This window comes from Monopterus albus, unplaced genomic scaffold (assembly GCF_001952655.1).
Source record: "Monopterus albus unplaced genomic scaffold, M_albus_1.0 scaffold13.1, whole genome shotgun sequence".
NCBI lineage: Eukaryota > Metazoa > Chordata > Actinopteri > Synbranchiformes > Synbranchidae > Monopterus > Monopterus albus.
In genome coordinates, this window is record NW_018127893.1 from 3,009,591 (window position 1) to 3,033,342 (window position 23,752).

At 38.2% G+C, this 23,752-nt stretch overlaps 2 protein-coding genes across 4 annotated transcripts in view; one reads left to right on the forward strand and one right to left on the reverse strand.

The window, feature by feature from the left end:
- Nucleotides 1-1,588: 1,588 nt before the first annotated feature.
- colec11 (collectin sub-family member 11) lies at nucleotides 1,589-4,758 on the reverse strand. Of its 2 annotated transcripts, none has more exons than XM_020591094.1 (7): nucleotides 4,683-4,758; nucleotides 3,985-4,150; nucleotides 3,822-3,893; nucleotides 3,256-3,327; nucleotides 3,099-3,152; nucleotides 2,889-2,984; nucleotides 1,589-2,713 (listed from the first exon to the last, which is right to left on the reverse strand). In XM_020591094.1, the coding sequence occupies exons 2-7, from the start codon at nucleotides 4,118-4,120 to the stop codon at nucleotides 2,322-2,324; spliced, it is 822 nt and encodes a 273-aa protein (XP_020446750.1). In that variant the 5' UTR covers nucleotides 4,121-4,150; nucleotides 4,683-4,758; the 3' UTR covers nucleotides 1,589-2,321. The 2 variants fall into 2 exon arrangements, with proteins under 2 accessions (XP_020446750.1, XP_020446749.1); XM_020591093.1 differs by having other exon boundaries at nucleotides 1,589-2,731.
- A 2,281-nt stretch (nucleotides 4,759-7,039) lies between these two features.
- Nucleotides 7,040-23,752, forward strand: part of myo6b (myosin VIb) — a 41,578-nt gene continuing 24,865 nt past the window's right edge. For both annotated transcript variants that reach the window (XM_020591178.1, XM_020591176.1), the window contains exons 1-16: nucleotides 7,040-7,136; nucleotides 9,196-9,342; nucleotides 12,878-12,947; nucleotides 13,051-13,124; nucleotides 13,524-13,653; nucleotides 14,231-14,336; nucleotides 14,853-14,908; nucleotides 15,004-15,101; nucleotides 15,255-15,419; nucleotides 16,178-16,258; nucleotides 18,008-18,188; nucleotides 18,810-18,954; nucleotides 20,294-20,451; nucleotides 20,980-21,071; nucleotides 21,491-21,563; nucleotides 23,233-23,360. In XM_020591178.1, the coding sequence (XP_020446834.1) occupies nucleotides 9,226-9,342; nucleotides 12,878-12,947; nucleotides 13,051-13,124; nucleotides 13,524-13,653; nucleotides 14,231-14,336; nucleotides 14,853-14,908; nucleotides 15,004-15,101; nucleotides 15,255-15,419; nucleotides 16,178-16,258; nucleotides 18,008-18,188; nucleotides 18,810-18,954; nucleotides 20,294-20,451; nucleotides 20,980-21,071; nucleotides 21,491-21,563; nucleotides 23,233-23,360 (1,674 nt within the window). In that variant the 5' untranslated portion in view covers nucleotides 7,040-7,136; nucleotides 9,196-9,225. The remainder of the gene's footprint in view (nucleotides 7,137-9,195; nucleotides 9,343-12,877; nucleotides 12,948-13,050; nucleotides 13,125-13,523; nucleotides 13,654-14,230; nucleotides 14,337-14,852; nucleotides 14,909-15,003; nucleotides 15,102-15,254; nucleotides 15,420-16,177; nucleotides 16,259-18,007; nucleotides 18,189-18,809; nucleotides 18,955-20,293; nucleotides 20,452-20,979; nucleotides 21,072-21,490; nucleotides 21,564-23,232; nucleotides 23,361-23,752) is intronic.

The following is a 23,752-nucleotide window of genomic DNA, read 5'->3' on the forward strand; positions in this document are numbered from 1 at the left end:
AGGTTACAGTTCCCCTGCCCCTAGAATTGTCTATTTGTCATTACTAAGGTAATAAAATACTATGGAGAGAGAGAGAGAGAGAGACAAAGAATGGTATATGTTAAATTTTAATGTTCTACACCTTATACTTTCACTCCTTTTCCACTCCACATTCATTCATGCACACTGATAAAAAAAAGTAGCATGCCTTTCCAAGATATTACTTGACTAGAAAGACATTTTAGTCCTTTTATTTTGAGCTAAAACATCACTGCTACTGTACATTACAATAGAAGTGGATATAACACTACATGCTGAGATTTTTTTTTCTCATTTTCATGCACTGTAGCCGTATCTCCCACTTGCAGACCATTTTTACTATAGATTATCTGTCAAACCAATGTTAGACAGCAGTATCCAAATTGTTTACCCCAGAGGTAACCAGAGATTGCACCAACAATGGCACCTAATTGGTTTAGGCCAAGCAACTCTTGGTCAATTAAATGCATAATTCATCTCGGCATTAATTATTCATTCCTTAAGGGACTGGTGCTGTGCTTTATTAGGAGAACTGCATCATGCATATTCAAATTCCTCACAACAGGATATCATCTGGGATGCCCATCCTAAAACACAATAGCAGTCCAGACTGTAATGGAAGATTTTCAATGAAAATGTCGTACCAATCTATGTGGTGTAATGTCTCCTCTTTATCATTTAGCAAACAGTGAAATAATTAATTTGCTGTTTTTTTTTACTCTGTTGTGTCTAGCAATACATTATTTTTGAAATAATAACTTGTCACATCACAGAAAAATGTCACTGTTAATTTACCCTAATATAAAAATCATAACACTATATACCAATGTGCTGATTTAATTCACTACTTAAGATAAACTTCAGCATTGTCCCCAATATTAATATGGAAAAATCTTCAAAAATCAAGTTTAAATAAATATCCCACAACATCACAGTCAAGTCTGTGGTGCAGATTAAATGGTGTTTTACCTGAGTGGTGGCATTTTTGCTTCTTAGTGATGATGCTCTTCTACTGTAACTAGAGCCCAGTGTGTGGTTACCTGAGGAGATGACTCCTTTGTCTTGGCAAGTGTAGAATCTGGGAGTAGCAGTGGGAGAGTTTCCTGTTCACAAGTCAGCACTTGTGAACAGGAACACAGATGATTTGAGATGTGAGATAATAGTGTTCCCTATAGACAATACATGAGACAGACTGTTGATGCATCATTTTGTGTATTAGCGATTGCAGCCAAAGGACCTTTGCATACTACAAAAGGTTTTATCTGTTGACAGTATGGTTGGGAAACATAGCCATTCTTTTAAAGGTTTTAACTTTTATAGTACATGTGAAAACACAGCAATTATTCAAGTACCACAAAACTATATATCCAAAATCAACATTTGCTTTAATACCATGGATTTTAGCATAGATGACTTTAATATGATAGAACACATTTTGACATGTCACAGTAACACACAGGTGTCAACAGCAAAATGAATTTCATGTAGTTGCTTCAGTTTCAACAAAGCTAGTGTGAATTGTAGCTGTAACATGTACTTTTCCTGCCATGACAAATAAAAATGTGTGCTGTGAAAAAATCCTTATGGAGCAGCCCAAGCCACAAAATATGTCCCAGTTTGAGAACTTCTTACAATGTAGTGCAGTTTTTATCCACTGGGTGGCGACTGTCTCAGGGTTTGGCTCAAGGCGCCGCTCCACTAAATAGGCAAAGTCAACTCTGGGGCAGAAAATAATGTTCAGACACAATTTCTTTCTTTCTTTTCTTTTTTTTTTTTTAAATTATCACTTCAATGTTTATTGGCCAGCAACTGCCACATAACATATTATATAAATACAGAATGCATATTGTATTCCATTACTCTGATTAAAAGCACCCGACTGGAACCAAAATCCTTCTTTTAATTTAATACTTTTTACATAATCTACAGCTCTCTGCATTTGCTTATTCATCTGGTTGGCTGATGTTACTGTTGCAAATATTGCTTAGTGGATAGTTTACATAACATAAAGATTCAGTACATTGCCTGGCATGCTGTTGGAAGCACTAATGAATCAGAGTATGAGAACAACGGTGTACTTAAAAGAAGTAGATATCTAACATCAAGTAAAATCATTTTTTAAGTGATTTAAAAAAAAAAAGCTTAAAAGTGAATAAAGAAAAGAGGAAGTAGAACATATACTACCGTGCACGTGTATGTCATTTTGTCGTCATATTTACAACTTAGAAGATACAGCTCAAATGCTGTGAACACATGTAATCATATTTATCATCTTTCAGCAGTATCATCAATAAAGACTTTACTTAGATACTATCTTTGTCAAATTCGCAGACAAAATTCATGGTGGGATGGCAAGCCACATCGGTCCACTCCCCTGAGGCCACCATCTCAGCACAGTCCTCATCATCATAGGCATTGTTTGGCTCTCCTCTTCTCCATTTACTAAAGGTAGTCATGGGAGAGCGATCCACATAGGTGAAAACACCCTCGTGGTCCAGGTCATGAATGCCAATGTAGACTCTGCTCAGACCTGCTTCGGCAATGCACCCTGCGACAGCCGTGTTGGCTCCTTCATCCTTGGGCATGGCCAGGTGCCCTCCCCTCGCCTGGCAGTAGGCCTCAGCATCAGAGTAGCGTTTCTCCTCCTTCACCAACAGATAGACCTTACTATCTGTTTCTTTTATGCCAGCAACAGCTGCAGGGGAGGGCAGTGCTGAAAAATGAGCACTTGTATTTCCATAAATTTCACATTGATATGCCCAGCATTTGCAGTTCTTTAAGGCTAATAATAGGTGAAGCAGTATCAAGCATGATGCCAAAATGTTTTCAAAATACACAAGTATTTTTTAAAAAGAATGCCAAGCTCATACCATTTTTAATAAATTTCAGTTCAGAAGACAGCTGAGACACAAGAATGTCCATTTCTCCAATCATCTTCCTCATCGGCGTGCACTCACATGGAACACCTGTGGGTGATTGCCACACAGTTGTCATAATTCATTTTCAAATTTTCACCAAATGTGTCTTTAATCCTGCATTGATGTTTTTGGCAAACTGAATAAGATGGTATAATGTCTCACCTGGCTCTCCATCAGGGCCCCTTGGACCTGGCTCCCCGATGTCTCCTTTTACCCCTGATGTATGAAATGTACAGTATTATTCACAAAAAATGAAATACTCTTAATTAATTCCCAAACAGCTACTGTATCTGAAATACTTTGTACGTTTTATAATCACCTTTTATTCCACTTGGGCCCATTTTTCCATAGCGTCCCATAATTCCTTTCTGTCCTTTAACCCCAGGTTGACCTGAAAAAAGTGAGTGTGACCAGAATTTTTTTTTTTTTTACATTGCAGCCTATTCAAAAAGCTGTATGTCTCTCATGCTAACTTCTGTGCCTTGAAAGATTAATTAAATTAAACTTTATGAAAATAAGTGAAATTGTCAAACCACTCTTTATTTCAACTAAGGTGTGTTAGAGAGTCTGTGCAATCTCCTTTAAAGCCCTCATTAAGGTCTTCAGTAAACACTCCACAGCAGCACATTCTGCAAATCATTTCTCCTACAACCTCTCACCCAAATGTAAACACTTGGCCATCTCTGCATGGCCTGCTAGTGATGTAACAGCACATTATCAGTCAGCAATGTGATCTTTCCCCCAGTTCTTTTTAGTTTCAGCTTAGTGGTGAAAAAATGAATATATTCATAAGCTGGTGTGTATTGGTATTGATGTAAATTGGTATATATTTTCCCCTGTATTAAGAAACAAAACATAGTATAATGGTATATGCTGTATATATACCAATCTCTCCAGGCGGGCCAACTTTTCCTGGTCTCCCAGGTGCTCCTTTTTGTCCTTTCTCCCCAGGTTCTCCTTTTGCAGAAAAAGATTTTAAAAATTATAATAATCAGAAAATGTGAGTTTCTATTTTTGTTCACTTTGTATGCTCCATGTAACTACATGCCTTTGAGTCCAGGGACAAGGATCTGAACAGTGCAGGCCTCTTCTGCCACATGCTGTCCATTAGACATCTGTACTGGTGAAAAACTCATCATCACAGACATTAGTATCATTGGTAGTAACAGCTTCTCTCCTCTCATTCTTCTACATGGACTGCTTGGTAGTTTATACTGGAAAAAGAGGAGAAATTGAGAAAATATATTATCTGTAATATAACTAAAACTTAATTATATATTTCTTTAAGAAAATGCAGAATTGAAATAGTGGAATCAAAAGTGAACGTATGCTTCAGTAGCATACCAGTAAAGTAAGTTAATTCTAAAATCTCTTAGTATAAACCAGTTATCTTTTGCATCCAGTTTTACCAAGACAGGCAGAGAACACACCCTACTGCAACAAACCATCTTCCCAAGAAACTACAGTATATGGTACATGCAGCATTGGTATCACAAATACCACAAAAGAACTTTACAAAAGTTGTGATACTTTTATCCTAAGAAATACTGGGAATAGCAAAAATATCCACCACATTTGAAGCCACAGACACTAGCATTCTTTTAGCCCAATCTACGCATTTCTATCCATTAAAGCTTGATATATAGCAAATACAGGACTTAGAACAACATTGGCAAAATTTCCTGGGGACAAAGTGGTTACAATATACAAAATAGTATTCTGAATATCAAAATATATATGGCCTACCTGCCGAGGACCTTCGCAGACAGAAGGAAAACGTATCGCTATCTTACAAAGACTCGCAGAGCTGTGAACACTGGTGGTCCAACAGAAACATTTCATGTTACTCCACAGGCACCACAGAATGTGTGTGATAGGACATTTATAAACACAGATAAAGGCCAAAGCAGCTGGGGCCACACAGATAATTGGCTGGGAAAGTAGCACAGTGAATGGCAATCAGACGTAATAAAGCCAGTGAATTTTCAAGGTATTTTAAATATTTTAAGAGAATTGCTAACATTTTTATTAGCCACTACATGTATTAGTACTGCATTAGCCTTTATTTTAATAACATGGCCAAACATAACACCGCTAACTCTCGTATCTATCTGTAGTGTTGCTTTGCCATTGAATTAATAAAAGTGCCAGTTCCCCTAAAGTTCTTAAAGTTTGTGTATTATTAACAATTATTTTTTCAGAGTGCTTCGTGTCCTTTTTAATTTAAAAGTGCGCTTATGTGGACACACAAATAAATAAACAACACACTGGCATTGCAAAAACACACAACAGTACTAAATATATACATAAAAGATTTATACTTTGCAGAGATTTGCAGTGAAATATGTGAAGTTGTTGCTCATGTCTGTAGAAAAAGCTCACAAAGTCATGGGGTCCACTGTAACATACGGTACCACTCTGATTCAGTGTCATTAAGGATTATTCATAACTGGTGTATGTCTGAGCAGAAATATGGCTGAATCTACCCTGATGTTGACATGTACAGCACAGTAGATCTCTTACAATTACTGGGGTTATCTTTGTTCCAATAAGAGCTGGTTCTATAATTTTCTAAGACACAACTCCAAATTTGTAATTCCATCCCCAAAATGTATTCTGTGTCAAAAAAATTAGCATGCATTCTATGATTTAATATGAATACTGTAGTTTCTATACTGGGCTTCTGCCACTGTCATTTCCCTGGTGTGCACTGGTTTCTTCCCAGCACATTCCTTCCCCGCCCTTTACTCTTCTCTATAACTGTCACTGCTTTGAGATTTGGCTTTAGACATGCAGATCTGCTTCTCCCCAGTATGGCCTCATGATGGAGCCATTATCCATACATGCACAGTAGTGGACTTGGTGTGGATAGTACAGTAGATATATAATTTTCGATTTTCTTTGTAGTTAATCAGTCAGAAGTACACTAACCCACATATTATATAATCAAAACAACAAAAGAGATTTTTAGGTTTTTAAAAGACATCAATCCCAATTGGCTATTTGTAATACAAGTGGTGTTACAATGGTTGTCTGTGTTCGTTATGTGGACTAGAGAGAAAAAGGAATGGGCAAATTAACAATATAATGAGATTCATAATTCTCAGTCACTGTTGTATTTAGCTGCTGTTAGTCTAGAATGTCTTGGTATATCCAAATATGTCAGATCTGATATGGTCAAGTGATGCTTTTCTTTGTTGCATTATTTAGGATGTCATGCTATTACTAACCTGGACTTTTAACTTGTGAAGAAAAAAGTCATGCGAGAGTTTACATGATGTCATCCAGTGTCAGTAATCAGATACGGTCCAATGCAGAAGTATCAGATGTCCTAATTAGATTTACAAGCCCAGTAGCAGCTTTCAATGGTGGATTGGGTGTCTCCTTCAAAAAAAATCCCTCAGACGTTTTAGGTTACCTGCCTTCAAATATTTATGACCTTACTATCTTTTAAAGCAGCCAGTGAGGTAGCCATGTGTGTACTAAATTTAATCTCAAATTATAGTGTTATAATGATGAAATGCAAAATAATGTATAGACTAATGAGCTGGAAAATAAGATTCTTCACATTATCACACTGAACATTTATTTTGACATATAATGTTTAAATTTATATGCACTAAGTGCATGTGGTGTCCTGGTATAGGCCTACTGTATGGGTTCAAACACAAAGAGATGCCACATGATCCTTTCCATCATTTTCTGTTCCATCTCAGTTTTCACCAGATTTTACTCTAAACATATTTCAAAAACAAATTGAATTGTTATATCATGCATAGACAGTATGGCAACATATTTAGAGATACAGCCTACATCACTGTTATCAGCAGTGTTATTGTGAGGGGGGAATGCTAATTAGGAACATGCCTAGCATATTAAGCATTTAAATGACCAAATAACACTGAATTCCCCATATATGCAGTATTTTTCCTTTGCAAAACCGAAGAAACTAAACAAAAACACAGCCACTATCGGACACAGGATCTTAGGAGCAGTACTTCAACGCACCTTCCGAGGTTTACAGTCGGAGTGACGTCAGCAGCGCTCACCGGAGCGCGAGCCCAGCCTATCGTCCAGACGCCCTGCAGCGAAAACACCGACAGAAGCGGACTGCTGCTGTAGCTTCTCATCCGCATGAAGGACCTTAAACGTGTCACTATCGCCTTAAATATAAATTTAACTATCTGAAGGATACAAGTCGTAAGTATGCCCACTTAACTTTTATTTTGTTTTTAACCTTATAGCCAGGCTCAGAAACAACTTGCGCTGCCTTCTTTCTATTATGTTTTCAATATCCAGGGATAGAACGAATGCATTGCTGTTGGTTTGCTGCCAGACCCTTACAGTTGTGGCTTATTTATAAAGGGCTTAGTGCCGTTAGTAGCGTGTGGGGATACTTTTAAATTCACCTACTGTAATTATGAGATTGCTTAAAAAAACACAGGAGGAATGACCAACTAGTATGACATTCTAATAGAAACATTGCTTTACTAAATAATTTTACTAAGGCCAACATATTCTCGTGGTTGAATTATTTATTTGCCTGGTTTTCATTCAACTGCCATCTCACATGGTAACTTTTACTATCTCTGACATGTTGCCATTCCTTTGCAAAGTCTGCACACCCCTACTAAACCCCCAAATCGGTCATATTCCGAGCATGATTCTCCATAGACCTCTGACAATGCGACCTCTGTGAATGCTTCTCTAAATCCTGTTGAGCTGATTTCAATATCCAGTGCATTTTCCATGTCTCTTTTGCCTGGTAGGGAACAGGAAACAAGAGACAGGAAACAAGAGGTGTGTTTGTGCGTCCTGCTTTAACTCTGAGTCAGTGTCCATTCATTTGTTTCCTCCTCTATGTACACTACATCTCTCTGTGTTTCACATGTGACAATTTTCTAATTTGCACCGTCCCACAACTGGGCTTGGATCTCACTTGATGCATCACCTCTCTGGCTGGATTAGGGTCAAATACTAAGAGGATTTAAGGGTGCAAAGTCAGAGTTACTCATGGGGGACTGGCCTCAGTTTCGCTGAGAGCAGTTAGTGATATCTTTGCTTTGTGATGTAGACTATAAGGCTGAAGGCCATCACCCTAAGTGATATGCTAGATTGTTTGGAGGTTTTCTTTAAAAACAGCATGCAGATCTGTAAGCTCTTAGTTCAGTGAGCACGTGCTGTATATTAGGAAGACATGCATCTTGTATGAAACTGTGTTTGCAGTAGACTAGCATAGACTGAATTTTCTTGGTGTGTGGTTATTTAAGAATGTTGTATTTACTGTTCTGCATACTGTATGTTCATTTACAGTGTTAGGTTATTTCGAATAATAGCTTATAACAGCAAGATGTGTACAATCATAGATGTTTCCTAAATTATCCTATTTTTGTTAAAATGTGTAACACACCTGTATTGTCATATCCAGAATTAAAGCACTTGATGAACTGTTAATGTACAGTACAGTCAGTGTTCATTTTTGGCCATACAGTTCTTGTACAACTAGTTTAACTTATTATTTTATTGGGTTTACCATCATATTTCAAATGTGGCTTACATACTGTATACTGTATACTGACACTCAGCTTTAGGCCTCAGAAATTGGCTAACTGTGATTTAAGTGTATACAGCCAGTATGCAGTAACTACTTCACTAATCTACCTAATTTTACTTTTTAATTTTATTTAACCTTTTTTTTTACGAGTAAAAAAATCTGTCTGAGGTTTACAGCCTCTTTTTCAAGGGATCCCTGGCAATGGTGGCATGAAAAAGTTGCAGACAATCAAAAATACATCCAAGACTAAAATTATGTAATACATAAAATCCTCCAATAACCAACTGGGAACCAGTACAAACACAAAATAAGCCCTAAAATTTTGTGTTTTGATAGCATAGCCTTGGGCTGACATTCTTTAGCTCAGATACTACAAAGTCCAAAGTGCAGACCTGAAATTCTGCAAAAGAGATTGATTGGCTGGGCAGTTTCTACCTGAGGTAGTGTTATCCTCACTCAGGATTGCAGGAATATCTCAACTTTTGTTTTTCAACTCTGCTGCTGTGCAGAAAATGTTTAATACATATTGTGTGGCCATCCATGTCTTGGGGAAAAGGCATTAGGAGAAGCAGGTTGCTTGTTTCATGTACTCAGGGAAAATGTTAAACTGTACAGTACTTTGCATATCAATTTAACACACCCACAATATGTGTTTTACTTTAGTCATGTTGTCTATTCCCGTTTTTGCCTCTTTCCTTTTCCTAGTTGTGTAGCTGTGCTGACTGGAGGTAAACCATGGAGGACGGGAAGCCAGTATGGGCGCCCCACCCCGCTGATGGGTTCCAGCTGGGTGTGATCATTGACATAGGAGCTGATACGCTCACCATAGAACCACTGACCCATAAGGGCAAGGTGGGTCATCACTCATAAACACACAGGTGCATACACAAACCCCAGCTTTCCATTTGTAGCACAAGTTAAGTCCAACTGAGAAATGGGTGTGGAGCTGAGGTAGTAGTAATGTTGATGATTGTTTTGCTTTCATACAAGTTGATGTGAGAACTGCACATTTACTGACTGGGTTACTTAAACTGGCTATTTTTTGCCTTACAGTACTCAACATGTAGACAAGTGCTTAGTTGTTAGTGCTAAGTTCATATACAAGACTTTCATGGAAGAATTAAAAAGCAGTTTAGTAGGAAATGAAAACATATGTTTTCTACAATTGTGTTGCAGTCTGTCCTATGGAAGAATTAAAAAGCAGTTTGTAAGAAACAAAAACATATATTTTCTACAATTGTGTTGCAGTCTGTCCTAAGTGTGAATTCAGTTAGACAGCACAGCAATGTGTAAAATGTGAGAAACATGAGAGACCACACGTATAGTGGCATGAATAAATAAAGAGAGCAGCAGCAGGTACACTGATAGTGTTGCCTAGAGGGAGAGCTGCTCATTAGGAGGTAAAAGCCACCTGTTACACCTGAGCCGTCACCATGTCCCCAGCTAGCAGGCCTCTGATGTTTACAACAGACATGCACTGTTAGCAGTTGCCTCTGTATTTGTTTAGTTTGAAGTGTTCTTACTACAACTGATGGCTAGACCTTTCTCACCTATGACATTTTGGTAGCTAAAGTACAAACCATTTTCACGTTAAGCTTTTCTAGTCATCAAATGTGATTCCAGTAACATTAAAGACGGCTCTGTTTTCTTTGAGTACGACAGCAAGTAAATGTGCACAGCACCAGGACTCTGAAACTGAAGAAGTGAGATGGAATTCATCACTCGTTATTATTAGTTAAACCTTCACTGTCATGTCAACATGTCTTCTGTGTGCCAGTAAACAATGCCAATGAACAAGCATGCATAATACCAGGACTCTGGGACTGGTAGAGCTGGTACTCATGGGTTACAGTACATATGTGTGTGAACAGAAGTCGGAGGTTTCCATACACCTTAGCCAAATACATTTAAACTCAGCTTTTCACAACTCCTGATATTTAATCCTATAAACATTCCCTTTCGTAGTTCAGTTAGGATCTCTACTTTATTTTAAGAATGTGAAATGTCAGAATAATAGTATAGAAAAAGATTTATTTCAGCTTTTATTTCTTTCATCACATTCCCAGTGGGTCAGAAGTTTACATACCCTCAGTTAATATTTAGTAGCATTGCCTTTAAATTAGTTAAATTGAGTCAAATGTTTCGGGATGCCTTCCACAAGCTTCTTACTGTAAATTACTGGGATTTTAGCCCATTCCTTCAGACAGAGCTGGTGGAACTGAATCAGGTTTGTAGGGCTCCTTGCTCATACATTTTCTATTGGACTGAAGTCAGGTCTTTGTGATGCCCACTCCAATACTTTGACTTTGTTGTCCTTAAGCCATTTTACCACAGCACTGGAAGTGTACTTGGGGTCATTGTTCATTTGGAAAACCCATTTGCCACCAAGCTTTAACTTCCTGCCTGATGTCTTGTGATGTTGCTGCCAATATATCCACATAATCTTCCTTCCCCATGATGCCAGCTATTCTGTGAAATGCTCCAGTTCCTTCTGTAGTAAATCACCCCCTTTGAACATGAACATGGTACCTTCAGGCGTTTGGAAATTGCTCCCAAGGATGAACCAGACTTGTGGAGGTCCACATATTTATCCTTGGTCTTGGCTGATTTCTTTTGATTTTCACATGATGCCAAACAAAGGTATTGAGTTTGAAGGTAGACATTAAAATACATCTACAGGTGCACCTCCTACTGACTCAAATGATGTAAATTAGCCTATCAGAAGCCTCTAAAGCTATGACATCATTTTCTGGAATTATCCAAGCTGTTTAAAGGCACAGTCAACTGAGTGTATGTAAAATTCTGACCCACTGGAATTGTGATATAGTGAATTATAAGTAAAATAATTATCTGTAAGCAACTGCTGGAAAATTACTTAAAGTGCATGTCCCAACAGACTTGCCAAAACAACAGTGGTAAAAAAAAAGTGTTTTAATGACATTAGCCTACGAATATGTAAACTTGACTTCAACTATATATGTGAAGTACTTTAACTGACTTGTTGACCAAAGTACTTCACATAGGCTCCATAAAAATAAAGTAAAATAAAGGGCAAGAGACAGACAGTGAAACTTTAGATGAGGATAAAAGAGGAGACACGTCTACTCCAATATGATCCAAAGGCCATGGAAAATAAGCTTTGAGGAGTGACATAAAGCCTGTCAGGTCTGTTGCAGATCTAATATTAACAGGTAAACAGCCCTATTCCATGGCTAGTATTATTTTGTCTGTTTTTAAATATTAAAATTTTTACTACACTCATCTGGAAAAGATTTGAATGAGTTTGAAGATAATCACATTTGGAATAGCTGTGAACTTTTAATGATCATCATCTGTTTATGCCATATTGCAAGGCATAAACTCTGTCCCACTGAGTAGGGGAATGAAAGGCCCATTGAGTGCCTTTTTTACTGCAGAGCTCATTAGCGCCTCAGCTTTGTACACAGCCCTCAGCCTGGCCGTCTCTCCTTTTTTTGTCAGTTTTATTGGTTAGATGTTTCTCACATGCTTGTTATTGTGGATGGGCTTGTCCACATTGAGCCAATATACTGTATCAGGCACACAAAGCAAATTGTGCTCATGCTTACAGGCTGTTTGAGGTAATAAACCATGCATCATACCTTAGCCTGAGTCCCAGTGATCCAACCAGGTAGTGGTGCACTGGTATAAGCAGTGTGTAACAAACATGTAAATGAAGAAAAAAAGTTTATTGTAGTGATGTGCTATAGGGAATAATCAGACACAGTCATTGTTCTGCATTAATCATGCCATTCATGTCTGAGTGCCTTGTTATACTGTAGGGCATGTTTACATGGTGGTTGTGGAATTTAATTGTTACTAATACAGTGACTTGATTGGTTCCCACAAGATCAGCACAGATCAACATCACCATCCTCTCTTCTGTACCTTGCACACTCACTCATTCAGGTGTTCAGATCCTGTTGCTTACCCACCAAATTATTCATTACCCTGCCATGTCTCCCCTTGTTTCTCTCACAGCTGGCTTGTTCCATTGAGCTTATTTCCATTAACTCAGACTCTTAAACAACAGAACAAGAATATCAGTAACTAATTTAGCCTGGGAACATGTCGCACCAAACGTCATTACGGTGATATTTAAGCATTATGAATGATTCGTGTTGATACATGCTTGCTTGGTTTTCCATGAACTTTCATTAGTTTTCCCTTTTTAAGTTGCTATTAAAATTTGTTTTGTCATAAGCTTTTCAAAGAATATTAATTCATAATTGAATAATCTTGTACATCAAGTTGGTGGAGTTAAGTAGAGACTTTGTACTGTAGCTAAGTAGAGACTTTGTACTGTAGCTTGTCTGTCTGTCCTGAATGTTATTTGAATGTTATAATATGAAAACTGTTCATGTAACAGAACTTTCTTGCACCAATGAGCCAAGTCTTCCCAGCAGAGGATGATGTCAACAAGCATGTGGATGACAACTGTAAGTCTTTTTAGTGTCATTTAAGTAATTTCATTCATAACAATGGCTTCCCCCCCCCAAGAATTCATTTAATTGTTTGATTTTTGGTTTTTCTTGTTTCCAGGTTGTCTCATGTACTTGAATGAAGCCACTCTTCTCAACAATGTCAGAGTGCGGTACAATAAAGACCACATTTATGTATGTTTTTTTATACTTGTCTGCATTAACTCAAGTATAAAGCCTTTGTGTTTGTGCTCTTGCTATGGCCTAAAGCTGCCTCTTTACATTCATAAGGGGATACAGTAACAGGTTGGAGGGCAGAGGTAGACAGGATCCCTGTCCTTGTTTCCCTGAGGGAAACATACCAGGTGGTAAAGAGGGAAGGGAAGCTAGAAAGGGGTCACAGAGTCATACTGGCAAATGCAATCTTGAAAATGAGGGACAGCTGCTAAATGGGAAAAGCAAGATGGGGAAACAGTTAAGGTTTCAATAGGAGCCTTTTTGCCTCTGGTGTCATCCAGTAATTTATATCTATTTCTTCTATGTATTAACTTGTTTCTAAATGCAGTGACCTACTCATATTAATATGTCTTACAGACTTATGTGGCCAATATTTTGATAGCTGTGAATCCTTACTATGACATCACCAAACTGTATGGCCCTGAGACCATCAAGTCGTACCAGGGGAAGTCCCTGGGCATGATGCCACCTCATGTTTATGCTATAGGTGAGTGCTCACACCTTCTCACACTAGATGTATATGACTGCAAGCTGAAGTAATGATACTTAAAAGATGTTTGAAACCATCCTTATTAAAACTCGATACTGTACTGTACTTTTGTAATACAGTAGGTTCTGGTGTTGTCCCTCTTTAACCTTTATCTACACTGTCCCTTAGAGCACAATGTACTGCAGCTAGCAGAACACGTGCAAATAAACAAAACATGCAAATTAAGATGACATCTATTTTACTAGACATTCACAGCATTAGAAATGCTGCAAACACATAAACACATCCAAACACAGAAAGCAACAAATACATGTAAAATACTGGTAAAAAATAATTCAAATTTAACAGAAACGAATGATCAAACAGGAAAATTAATAAGGCACACAGCTTATTTTTAATGTGCAGTCACTTTCAGTGTCATTCTGTAGAAGCAGCCTCAACACTTGTCAGATTGTCACACTAATTTTTTAAGACATCAGTTGCACTTTGAAAATTTGCATTACTGCTTTATGCATAATTTGATCCTTGATTATGCTAGACAGTTGAGTAATCAGTGATATTTTTTTCTTTTCAGCTGACAAAGCCTACAGGGACATGAAGGTTCTAAAGATGAGCCAGTCCATTATAGTTTCTGGTGAATCTGGTGCTGGAAAGACTGAAAACACCAAGTTTGTTCTCAGGTATGAACTCATGGATCATTCTGCATCCCTTCCACATTTCCCTTTACCCTCAGTCCTCTCCCTTGGAATTCAGGGAATTCAAATAACAATTCCCCCTCTCCACCACTGTACACAAACCACAATGAGAGCTTTACCTAATACCTTGCAAATATCTAAAAATAAAAAGCTGCAGTGAACTGGATGTAGTCTGCAGTTAATCAGAAAATGAACTTTCATTCTTGCTGTTGGTCTTCATACTGCACAGTACGTGGTTTCTGTTTTGTTGTCAACATCTGGTGGAGGGTCATGTCAAACAATACAGATATACTGTAAATGAAACAGGGAAGATATTGACATTACTGTTGCTACTGCAGCCATATCTCGAGCACTTGTAGCAGCTTTAAAAATGAAAGCTAGTGTAGACATCTTTAAACTATGAGTTTTAGTGTGTGTGTGTGTTTTAAGAGTTTCATCTTCTTGTGAGGTACTGTACATATTTGTTTCTGTTGTCTTCCTGATTTCATTTCCATCCTGTAGATATTTGACCACAACATATGGAAGTGGTCAAGATATTGATGAGAGAATTGTAGAAGGTAATACATTAAGACCCTAAAAATGCATTAATATTATATGTTCTGTTTCGGAGAACGTGTGATCCTGAATCTGTTTTTCCCATTTCAAACTTTAGCAAATCCCCTTCTCGAGGCCTTTGGAAATGCAAAGACAGTCCGGAATAATAATAGCAGCCGCTTTGGAAAATTTGTGGAAATTCACTTTAATGACAAGGTAATGGATCAACACTTATTGTGTTGTTGTTTTTTGTAATATTTGCTGTATATGAACCATGAGTTTTAAAATCGTATTATTTTAATATTATTCAATATTATAATCTATACGTATTATTATTTGTGTATTTTTATTATGTTCTTGTGTTACCAGAATGCAGTTGTAGGTGGATTTGTCTCCCATTACTTGCTAGAAAAGTCAAGGATTTGCATGCAAAGTAACGACGAGAGGAACTACCACATCTTCTACAGGCTGTGTGCCGGAGCGCCTGAGGACATCAAGAAGAAGCTGCACCTGGACTCTCCGGACAGCTTCAGGGTAGGAAGGCTTACGTGGACACCAACATCCGGAGTGTTAATGTTTCTCAGAATAAGAACGCATACAGTAAGATACTGCATTGGTACCCAAGATAAAATTAATACACAAACCATCTCCATTGTGTCGCTGCAAAGTGAAATAATTGACGAATTGTCTTTGTTTTTGAAAAAGGAGCAGATATCATCACTTTGAAATCATTTTATGTGCAGTGTGCATGGAGGGGCAGTTCTGTTGAACACCACTAGATGTCACTTGAGCTTATTTTTACTAATGCCTTGGTGCAAATGAAAAGGTGCTCCCAGGTGAAATCAAACTCCCCACAGTAACAAATTTCACAACTGAATTCTGTCCCTTTTGAACGCAATTATCAACTCAACAGGGGCAAAGTCAGAGAGCATTAAAGTGTTTATCCCGGCTGTTATTTTCTCCTACATGCTCTACAACACAAATCTTAACGGAAGAACTAGCAGCTCGAGCAGTTCCTTTAGATGTTTATCACAGTGTCATTATGTTAGGTCCCCAAGGTGACACCCACATCAACAGAGGTAATTACTTTGTGCAATTCACTACTAGTCAGCTGTGGAGCCATGGTGGAAGACAACAGAGTAAATCTCTTGGATAATGAAAATCAATAGAAATATCCCCAGCAGGTTTGCCACCAAGAGTGAAAAAAATACAGTTATACTGTGTCTGAATGTAATTAATCAAAATGCTAATTATGTCTGAATGTTTTCTATGATCATCCTTCTCTGTTGCAGTACCTGAACCGAGGATGCACTAAATACTTTGCCACTAAGGACTCCGATAAACAAATCATGCAAAACCGCAAAGGTCCTGAGGTAATGTCCTGTTGTCTCGCTGTGGATATTATTTTGATTTTCACTTGTGAATTTGTGTTACATTTGCCTGCTGTGTGGTGACACGTTTTATGTCAAGTAAAAAAGGCAGAAAAAGTGTAATGTAATACTTTGGATTCTTTCCTGTGCAATAATTCATTTAGACACATACAGTATTGCTTTCCCCAACAGTAATAAATAAGGATAAAACAGAAAACAAATCTCAGACCACATTCAAGGACGTCCTTTGCAGAAAGTGGTCAATAAGAATATTTTATCCCAGGAAATTAGTTCCAGTTATGTGATAAATTAAATGTAACATTAATATAAAAAAAACTAACAAACAAAAAAAATTCCCTTGTTGGGTTGCACTACAAAGCCTGCAGGAGATGTGTAATTAATATCATGAAATGGTTCTAAGAATATGTGTGGCATGTTGCGCTTTGCTCTCTTGGACAATTAGACATGGTCTTTTCACTTGTAGGTTTCATAGATAGAATACTGTCACCTTATATACAAATTAAAGTTTCAGGAAACTCAGTTGAAATAGTGGTGGTGATTTCATTTCTTAGTTAATAGATTTACTGGGTTTATTTACCCTAGCACATTAAAAAAAGGTGCAATGACTGAAACTTACTTTAAAAAACATGTCATTTGTATTTTCCTCTCAGAATGCTGGGCCCGAAAAGCAACGTTGTTTCTGTGTCCTAATTCCCCTTTTTATATTTGCGACAGACAATATTTTAGACTGCAGTTTCAATTAATTAAAGGGCTTAATTATATAGTATACTAAATGTGAAAAGGTCTTTAATGTGTGCTTATTAAATCTATAACATTAAATAGGAACAATTATGGATGGACTATAAGCTGTGTGGTTGTACATTGTGTGTCATTAATATGTTGCTAATTAACTCATTGTGCATCTGTGTCCCTGTTATATATAGGACAATAGGGTGGTTTCTTTTCTTATCAGGGTTTCGTGCTCCCTGCTCTCTATCCTGTATTTGTTTCCTAAAGTAAACACTGACACTCTGATTTTACATGCTGCTGTTTGAAGTGTGAACAGGAAATAGGAAGAGTGCATGTTGCATCTTTGTCTCTCTGTACCTGCCATGGGACAGAGTGCTGTTTAGACAGATATTTAAACAAAGCATGTTTGCTTATTCAGCTTTTTTCAGCCATTCTGTACAATACAGGGCTGCACAATTATTGTGTATTTCTCATTGTCACAGTCAATATTTGTTCCCATCAGGACAATATCTGTGGGTGGTCTCTCATACAGTATCACAGTATAATCAGCAGTGTACGGTACATTTAGTCATAATTGTGCAGCCCTTGTTAATTATCACTATGATCTGGACTCCTAATGAGTCTGATCTGTTCCAGTGGCATTTTCACACTGCATGCCTGTTACTGGTATTTCTGCTTTCATCTTTCCAGAGATATTGCAGAATATTAGATAGTTTTTAGATCTTGTTTTTAAAAGTATAAATACATTGGTTGTCAAGACATTTAGAGAAAAATCTTCTGCAGCAGAGCAGCCTTAGTTTTCAGGATGGTGTGTTTGCAGTGTGTAGCTGGTGGGGGGCTCTTTTAACACATTTCTGTTAAATATTTGTGGATTGTTAAAAGTCCACATCAAGCATGGGGATTTTAGAGTTCAATGTGGGCTGGTGGGTCCCATCCAATTCAATTTGGACTCAGATTTATTCCATTTTTTTTCAGTTTCTACCTTGCTCATGTCTTTTGCAGCATCTGAAGGACAGTGCTCCGAAGGGCCCTCTTCTTGACGACCAGGGTGACTTCATCAGGATGTGTTTGGCCATGAAGAAGATCGGTCTGGATGACACGGAGAAGCTGGACCTGTTCAGAGTGGTCGGTGGTGTTCTGCACCTGGGCAACATTGACTTTGAAGAAACAGGGAGCTCTTCAGGTTCGACAGATATCGCAACTTAGAGATACAGACAAGACTTTCTGGCGATTTCTTATGATGACCACAGAGGTCATTTTTTCTGTCGCATGTATTTTAAGAACTGGATATACAACCTTTTAAAATTAACAAATCAAACTGGTTAACTTTTTCAGACTTTTCTGAGTTATTAGATCAGTATGACATTCTGAGGAACAGATTTTTTTCCTTGGCTGTTACCACAATTTATTATCAAGTGGTGATACAGTAAATAAAACCTATGTTACCCTGGCAACAATGTCTCTCTCCTTCTCCTTTTATGTTCATTCTTTATCTTTTGGTCAGTTTCACTGTGGATTAAATAGTCTACTTAAAAACTCAATACAATGAGTGATACATCTGATGCTGCCTCTAATCACTTCTTTACTTACTAAAATATATTTATATATAAAAACTATACATGTGCAATTGTGTGACATGGTCCAAATATGTTAGTTTAATCATGATTTTTACATCAGTGATTCACTACTCCAAGACCCAGGGGTTCTTAAATCAAATAGCATTACGAGTATTTTTGTGTCATGGACATTGACAAATTGTAGTTGGACAAGTGTTTAGGATTGTTTGTCTTACTTTATGTTTCAGGTGGTTGTGTCTTAAAGAATCAGTCCAGCCAGACTTTGGAGTACTGTGCTGATCTGTTGGGTCTGGACCAGGATGATCTGCGTACCAGCCTCACAACCAGAGTCATGCTCACTACGGCAGGGGGCGCCAAAGGAACAGTTATCAAGTAAGAACAACATCCTTGAGTTTCAATGATCTGTGAGTTTTTGCAACTTCTTATGAAAATGCTTTTGTGAAGAAAAAAAAAATCTTTTTAATGTTTCCTGAAACCACTGTCATTCTTAGCAGAAAAATCAATCTGAGGTCATGATAGACTTGAAAATAACTAATAAGCCTTATAGATTAACAAAGTGGAATTTAATCAACACAGGCACTGTATAGACAGTTGTTACTGTACTTAGCTTTACAATACAATCAGACAGTGCTGCCAAGTTTATCTCGTTTTTTTTTTTTTTTCATTTTACACAAATGTACTATACACAGATGGAATTATTTGATAAACTGTATTTATACATGACTGTGTGGCATTTAGTTTAGGTGAGTACAATGAATATGATGCACAACTGTCACTGCTTGCTTCTGGTGCTTGAGTGATGGGGCCAGGTTTGGTAGATAAATATTTCAGGAAGGCCAGATGCCGGCCTGGCCTGGAAGTGTTTTCTCCACATAAATAATGCAGCCTGTGTCTGAGGAGGCAGGCGAGCATGGCTGTGGTATAGTAAAGTCCTGGTGTCTGGGGAGCAGGTGGAGTGGAGGGGCCTGCCTTTGTAATCAAGCCCCATACACATCCCCCCACCCCCCATTCTTGGGGATTGACAGTAAGGGGGTGGTGAATGTGAGGGTATCAGGGATGACTGAATTTCTAACTTGCGCACATAAGAAACATTGCAATTAATAAAAATGACTCACTGAGATAGACTCAAGCATCTTGTGGGTTTTCTGAGACTTGTTACATTTAACTCGGAGCACAATGCAACAGAAGATCCAACCTGTTCTCTACTATGAATCATGATAAGTAGACTTTCCCTGTTGGTAATAGATGAGAATTTTTAATTCCTAATGGGGACTAGATGGAAGGAATATCTTAAGAAAGTTCTATCATACAAAAAAACAGACCTTTCCTTATTTAAATTCACCTTCTTCCCAGGTGGGGCAGTTAAGTTGAACTCTGGGCCCCTGTGGATCTGCACTTTGTCCATCAACCCCTCTAAACATTTCAAAATGAAATGGCGTTTAAGTGCCATTAGAGAGCTTTAGGTTCATATTTTACTTTCTGAGCCAAAGAGAAGGTATTGAAAGGCAGAGTTTAAAAACTGTTTATGACTGTAGCTCAGAAGGGAAACAGCAGTATACAGCAAAAGTGTCACATCAACACAGCTCAACTTTTGCTGTCACATGAAAATTGGGTTGATTTGATAAAAATAAAAGAGAAGGGTTTAATAAGATACTTTGCATGCCCCAGTTTCAGACAGTTTCTCACTGCCCCACTTTGTGTGCCCATGCAGGGTGCCTCTAAAGGTGGAACAAGCAAACAACGCGCGCGATGCCCTGGCCAAGGCTGTGTACAGCCGCCTCTTTGATCATGTGGTCAAACGAGTAAACCAGTGTTTCCCCTTTGAGACTTCCTCAAACTTCATTGGTGTGCTGGACATCGCTGGGTTTGGTAATAAAATGCATTTAGTGTTTGATAAAAATGGGAGGTTTTGGTTAAGCTTAACTTAGTGTGTATACTTGGCCTAAATTAGTCTAAGTGATAACACAAACTGAAAATTAGGGATGTAACGACATTCGTACTTTCACGATATTGTGATAGAATTTACCGATAATGTGGGTCTGTCTGTGACGGTATCCAGCAGGATATTACATATGATTATTACATATCATGGCAATATTGCACCAAGTGTTTTTGGTATAGTTAAATCCCTACTGAACATACAAGTTTCTGTAAGTTCCCAGACTGACTGCATTGTGTTGCTGTGTACTGGTTTGGTTAGAACTCAATATACTAAAGAAACACTTGTTTGTGCAGCATATTTCTTAATATAAGCACCCTAAGTACACACACACTTCATCACCAGGACTCTTGCCTGAGAATGTTTGCTTCACATAAATAAAACATGCTTTTCAAAACGTTTCATTGTCAGAATTAATTGAAATATTTTTTCTGCTTTTTGTTTTTTGTCTTTTTTAGAATATTTTGAGCATAACAGCTTTGAGCAGTTCTGCATCAATTACTGCAATGAGAAACTGCAGCAGTTCTTTAATGAGCGCATTCTGAAAGAGGTGGGTGAGCAGCATCTGAATTGTGGTGATTTGGTGTGGTTTACTTCTTTTATCCTGGGAAACCTGCCATGTCCTGACACTCTCAAGCCAAACTTAAGTCTTTACCAGCCAGGAGGAAGCGGTACAGCAGGCGCACGGAGCTCCTCTATCGTTTTCCCTCAATCTCTGTGCACGCTCTCATTAGAGTGCTAATTTCTCAAGGGACATGGTGAGGCTTGTTTCTCTCCTGTGATCTTTTAATTTTATTCTCTTCCAAGGTCTTCAATTAAATGTGCCACAATTCTGATTTAGGTTGCCATTATCTGAATCTTGTATTGTGAGTTTGATGTTTTTGTTTTCAATGATGTTCTCTGCAAAATGTAAACAAATAAACATATCATGCAATTTCAAAATGCTTTTTGTCTTTTGGTTATGTAAAGGAACAAGAACTGTATCAAAAGGAAGGGCTGGGAGTGAGTGAGGTGCATTATGTTGACAACCAGGACTGCATAGGTAAGTTCCTCTGTGTCATCTTGCCTCCATACACCCTGTGCAATGATTGTGTTTGTCACTACTCTCCTCTGCGGTAGTCACTTCGCCTCTGGAAATCTGTAAATGTTATTGTTGAAAATAGTCAAGGCACAAAGTAAATACAAAATTTTAAAAAATACAAAAATGAGAAACTAGCAAAGATAAGCTTACGTAAGGGTCACATAACAAATTGAATGTATGGGTTTGTGGATTTCGTGCATTATTGCCATTCAAAATATAAAACTGTAGATTCGGGTTTTGCAGAAATAGATATGAGATGAGCACAACTGACCTACAGTACCCAACATGTTAAGGTCCAAATGAGCATCAAAACTCAACACATGTCCACTGCCACATGTCCTGCAGCTCCACAAAGCAGACACTATGCTGTCTTTACAAAATACCAGCTGCCAACTACAGAACTATAATTAACACATAACTGCTAAACCAAAGCGGCATATCCAAAGTTTCCTCTAAACAAAAGGCTCACAATTCAACCAAACTGGGGAAACAAAGCTACAACAACATAAGTTGCAGCTACCAGGCCAAGCTATTCAGTTGCAGACATGCAACATACTTTGAAGGATACTACTTTTTCAGCAAGAAGACCCAGGTGAGGTACAATAGCTAATGACCCTCCCCTGTCAGCAACTCGTGCCAGGTGGGAGGAATGTCACATCATTAAGAGGAGGTTTCCTTTCAGGGCTTGTGCTACAGAACATTAAGATGTACTGAGAGAGAACCACAAAGGCTGGTTCAGGTGTAACGTCAGATCGTCAACATGCGCATCCATCTGAGCCTTTCCATGTGCTCATGGCTACGAGACAGAGCGGTGACAATACACCTGTCGGAGGTGGGAGCAGAAATATGACTTCTCATTGTTTAAGAAGGTGGAATATCCATGTGTCTGAAGGGAGCGAGTGGAATGAGTATTTGTGGGTTTTCTGTCCTCTTTTGTGCTTTGTGAAGATGGTAAAATGATACCTCCTTGTTTTTTATTGTGTCTGTCCTCAAATGAATCCTCAAATTAATGGGATGAAGTAGTCGGCGTATCAAGGTGAAGCAGTCTGATTTGTATTTCAAAGGCTGTGATTATTCAGGTGTGAGGTTAACTGACAGCCATGAATAACATTGATGACTTGCAAATGACCGTTTGGGTTGGCCATTAATTCACTCATCAATCCTCAGGATTTATGCACAGGTGCTTGTTCATGCAAATTTTTTTTGGAGGACCTCGGCTATTAGATTATATTTCAAACACGGCATGCCATATGAATAATTCAGATGTATGGCTAAATGATCATCCTGATGAACATGCTTTGTGCTTTGAATATTCACATCCAGAAACAGTAAACAGTGAAATATTTCCAATGAATCTCATTTTCACACTGAATGTTTAGTGGTTTTGCAACTTCTGTATCCTAATAGCCGTGGGGATTCCCCTCTCACCACTTCCTAAATGCTTGATTAGGATTTTGTGTGTTTTTATTGCTGCCTCTAAAATGTCTCAAGCATTATGTGTTGGAACTATTGCCAGTTTGGATATGTTAGGAAGATGTTTTCAGCATGTGCTTGGAAGAGTATTGCCTTTGCTATTCATATCTATACTGGACATAAATAAAATCATAAAACAAGCATTGATTGTTTCCAGATCTGGTGGAAGCAAAGCTGATGGGAATCCTGGATATTTTGGATGAAGAGAATCGTCTTCCTCAGCCCAGTGACCAACACTTTGCATTGGCTGTCCACAGCAAGCATAAAGACCACTTCAGACTGACGGTCAGACTTCTTGGTTGTACTCTCTCTCTCTCTCTCCCTCACACTCCCATCTCTTCACCTCTCTCTTTCACTATTTCCCTTTTGTCTTTGCTTTCTTCTTTGCGTATTAGGCTCCTTCTGTGAACCCAGGGAGCGATGTCATTGCATGCTGGTTTTGACATGGTGACCATTTTACCCTGCCTGCTTGTTAAAGCAGATTTGTGAATGACACACATACAGTCCCAGTGCTTCCGTCTCTCCCTGTCAGTGTTGTTCATCATTGTGCCTGTATCTATGCAAGCTACAGAAGTGTAGCCATGACCCCAGTTCAAGCTTAAGATTGGAGGCGGGTGGCTGCAGCCATGCTCCACCACAGGGAGAGCTATTACTCAAATACTATACATTTAATAGGA

Excerpts from the sequence above, each read along its gene's own strand:
- colec11 (XM_020591093.1), bottom strand. The coding sequence starts at position 4,120 with ATGAGAGGAGAGAAGCTGTTACTACCAATGATACTAATGTCTGTGATG. Across the intron at positions 3,328-3,821 it reads TGGCCCGCCTGGAGAGATTG|GTCAACCTGGGGTTAAAGGA; the intron begins GTATATATACAG and ends CACTTTTTTCAG. Across the intron at positions 3,153-3,255 it reads GGGCCCAAGTGGAATAAAAG|GGGTAAAAGGAGACATCGGG; the intron begins GTGATTATAAAA and ends TTCATACATCAG.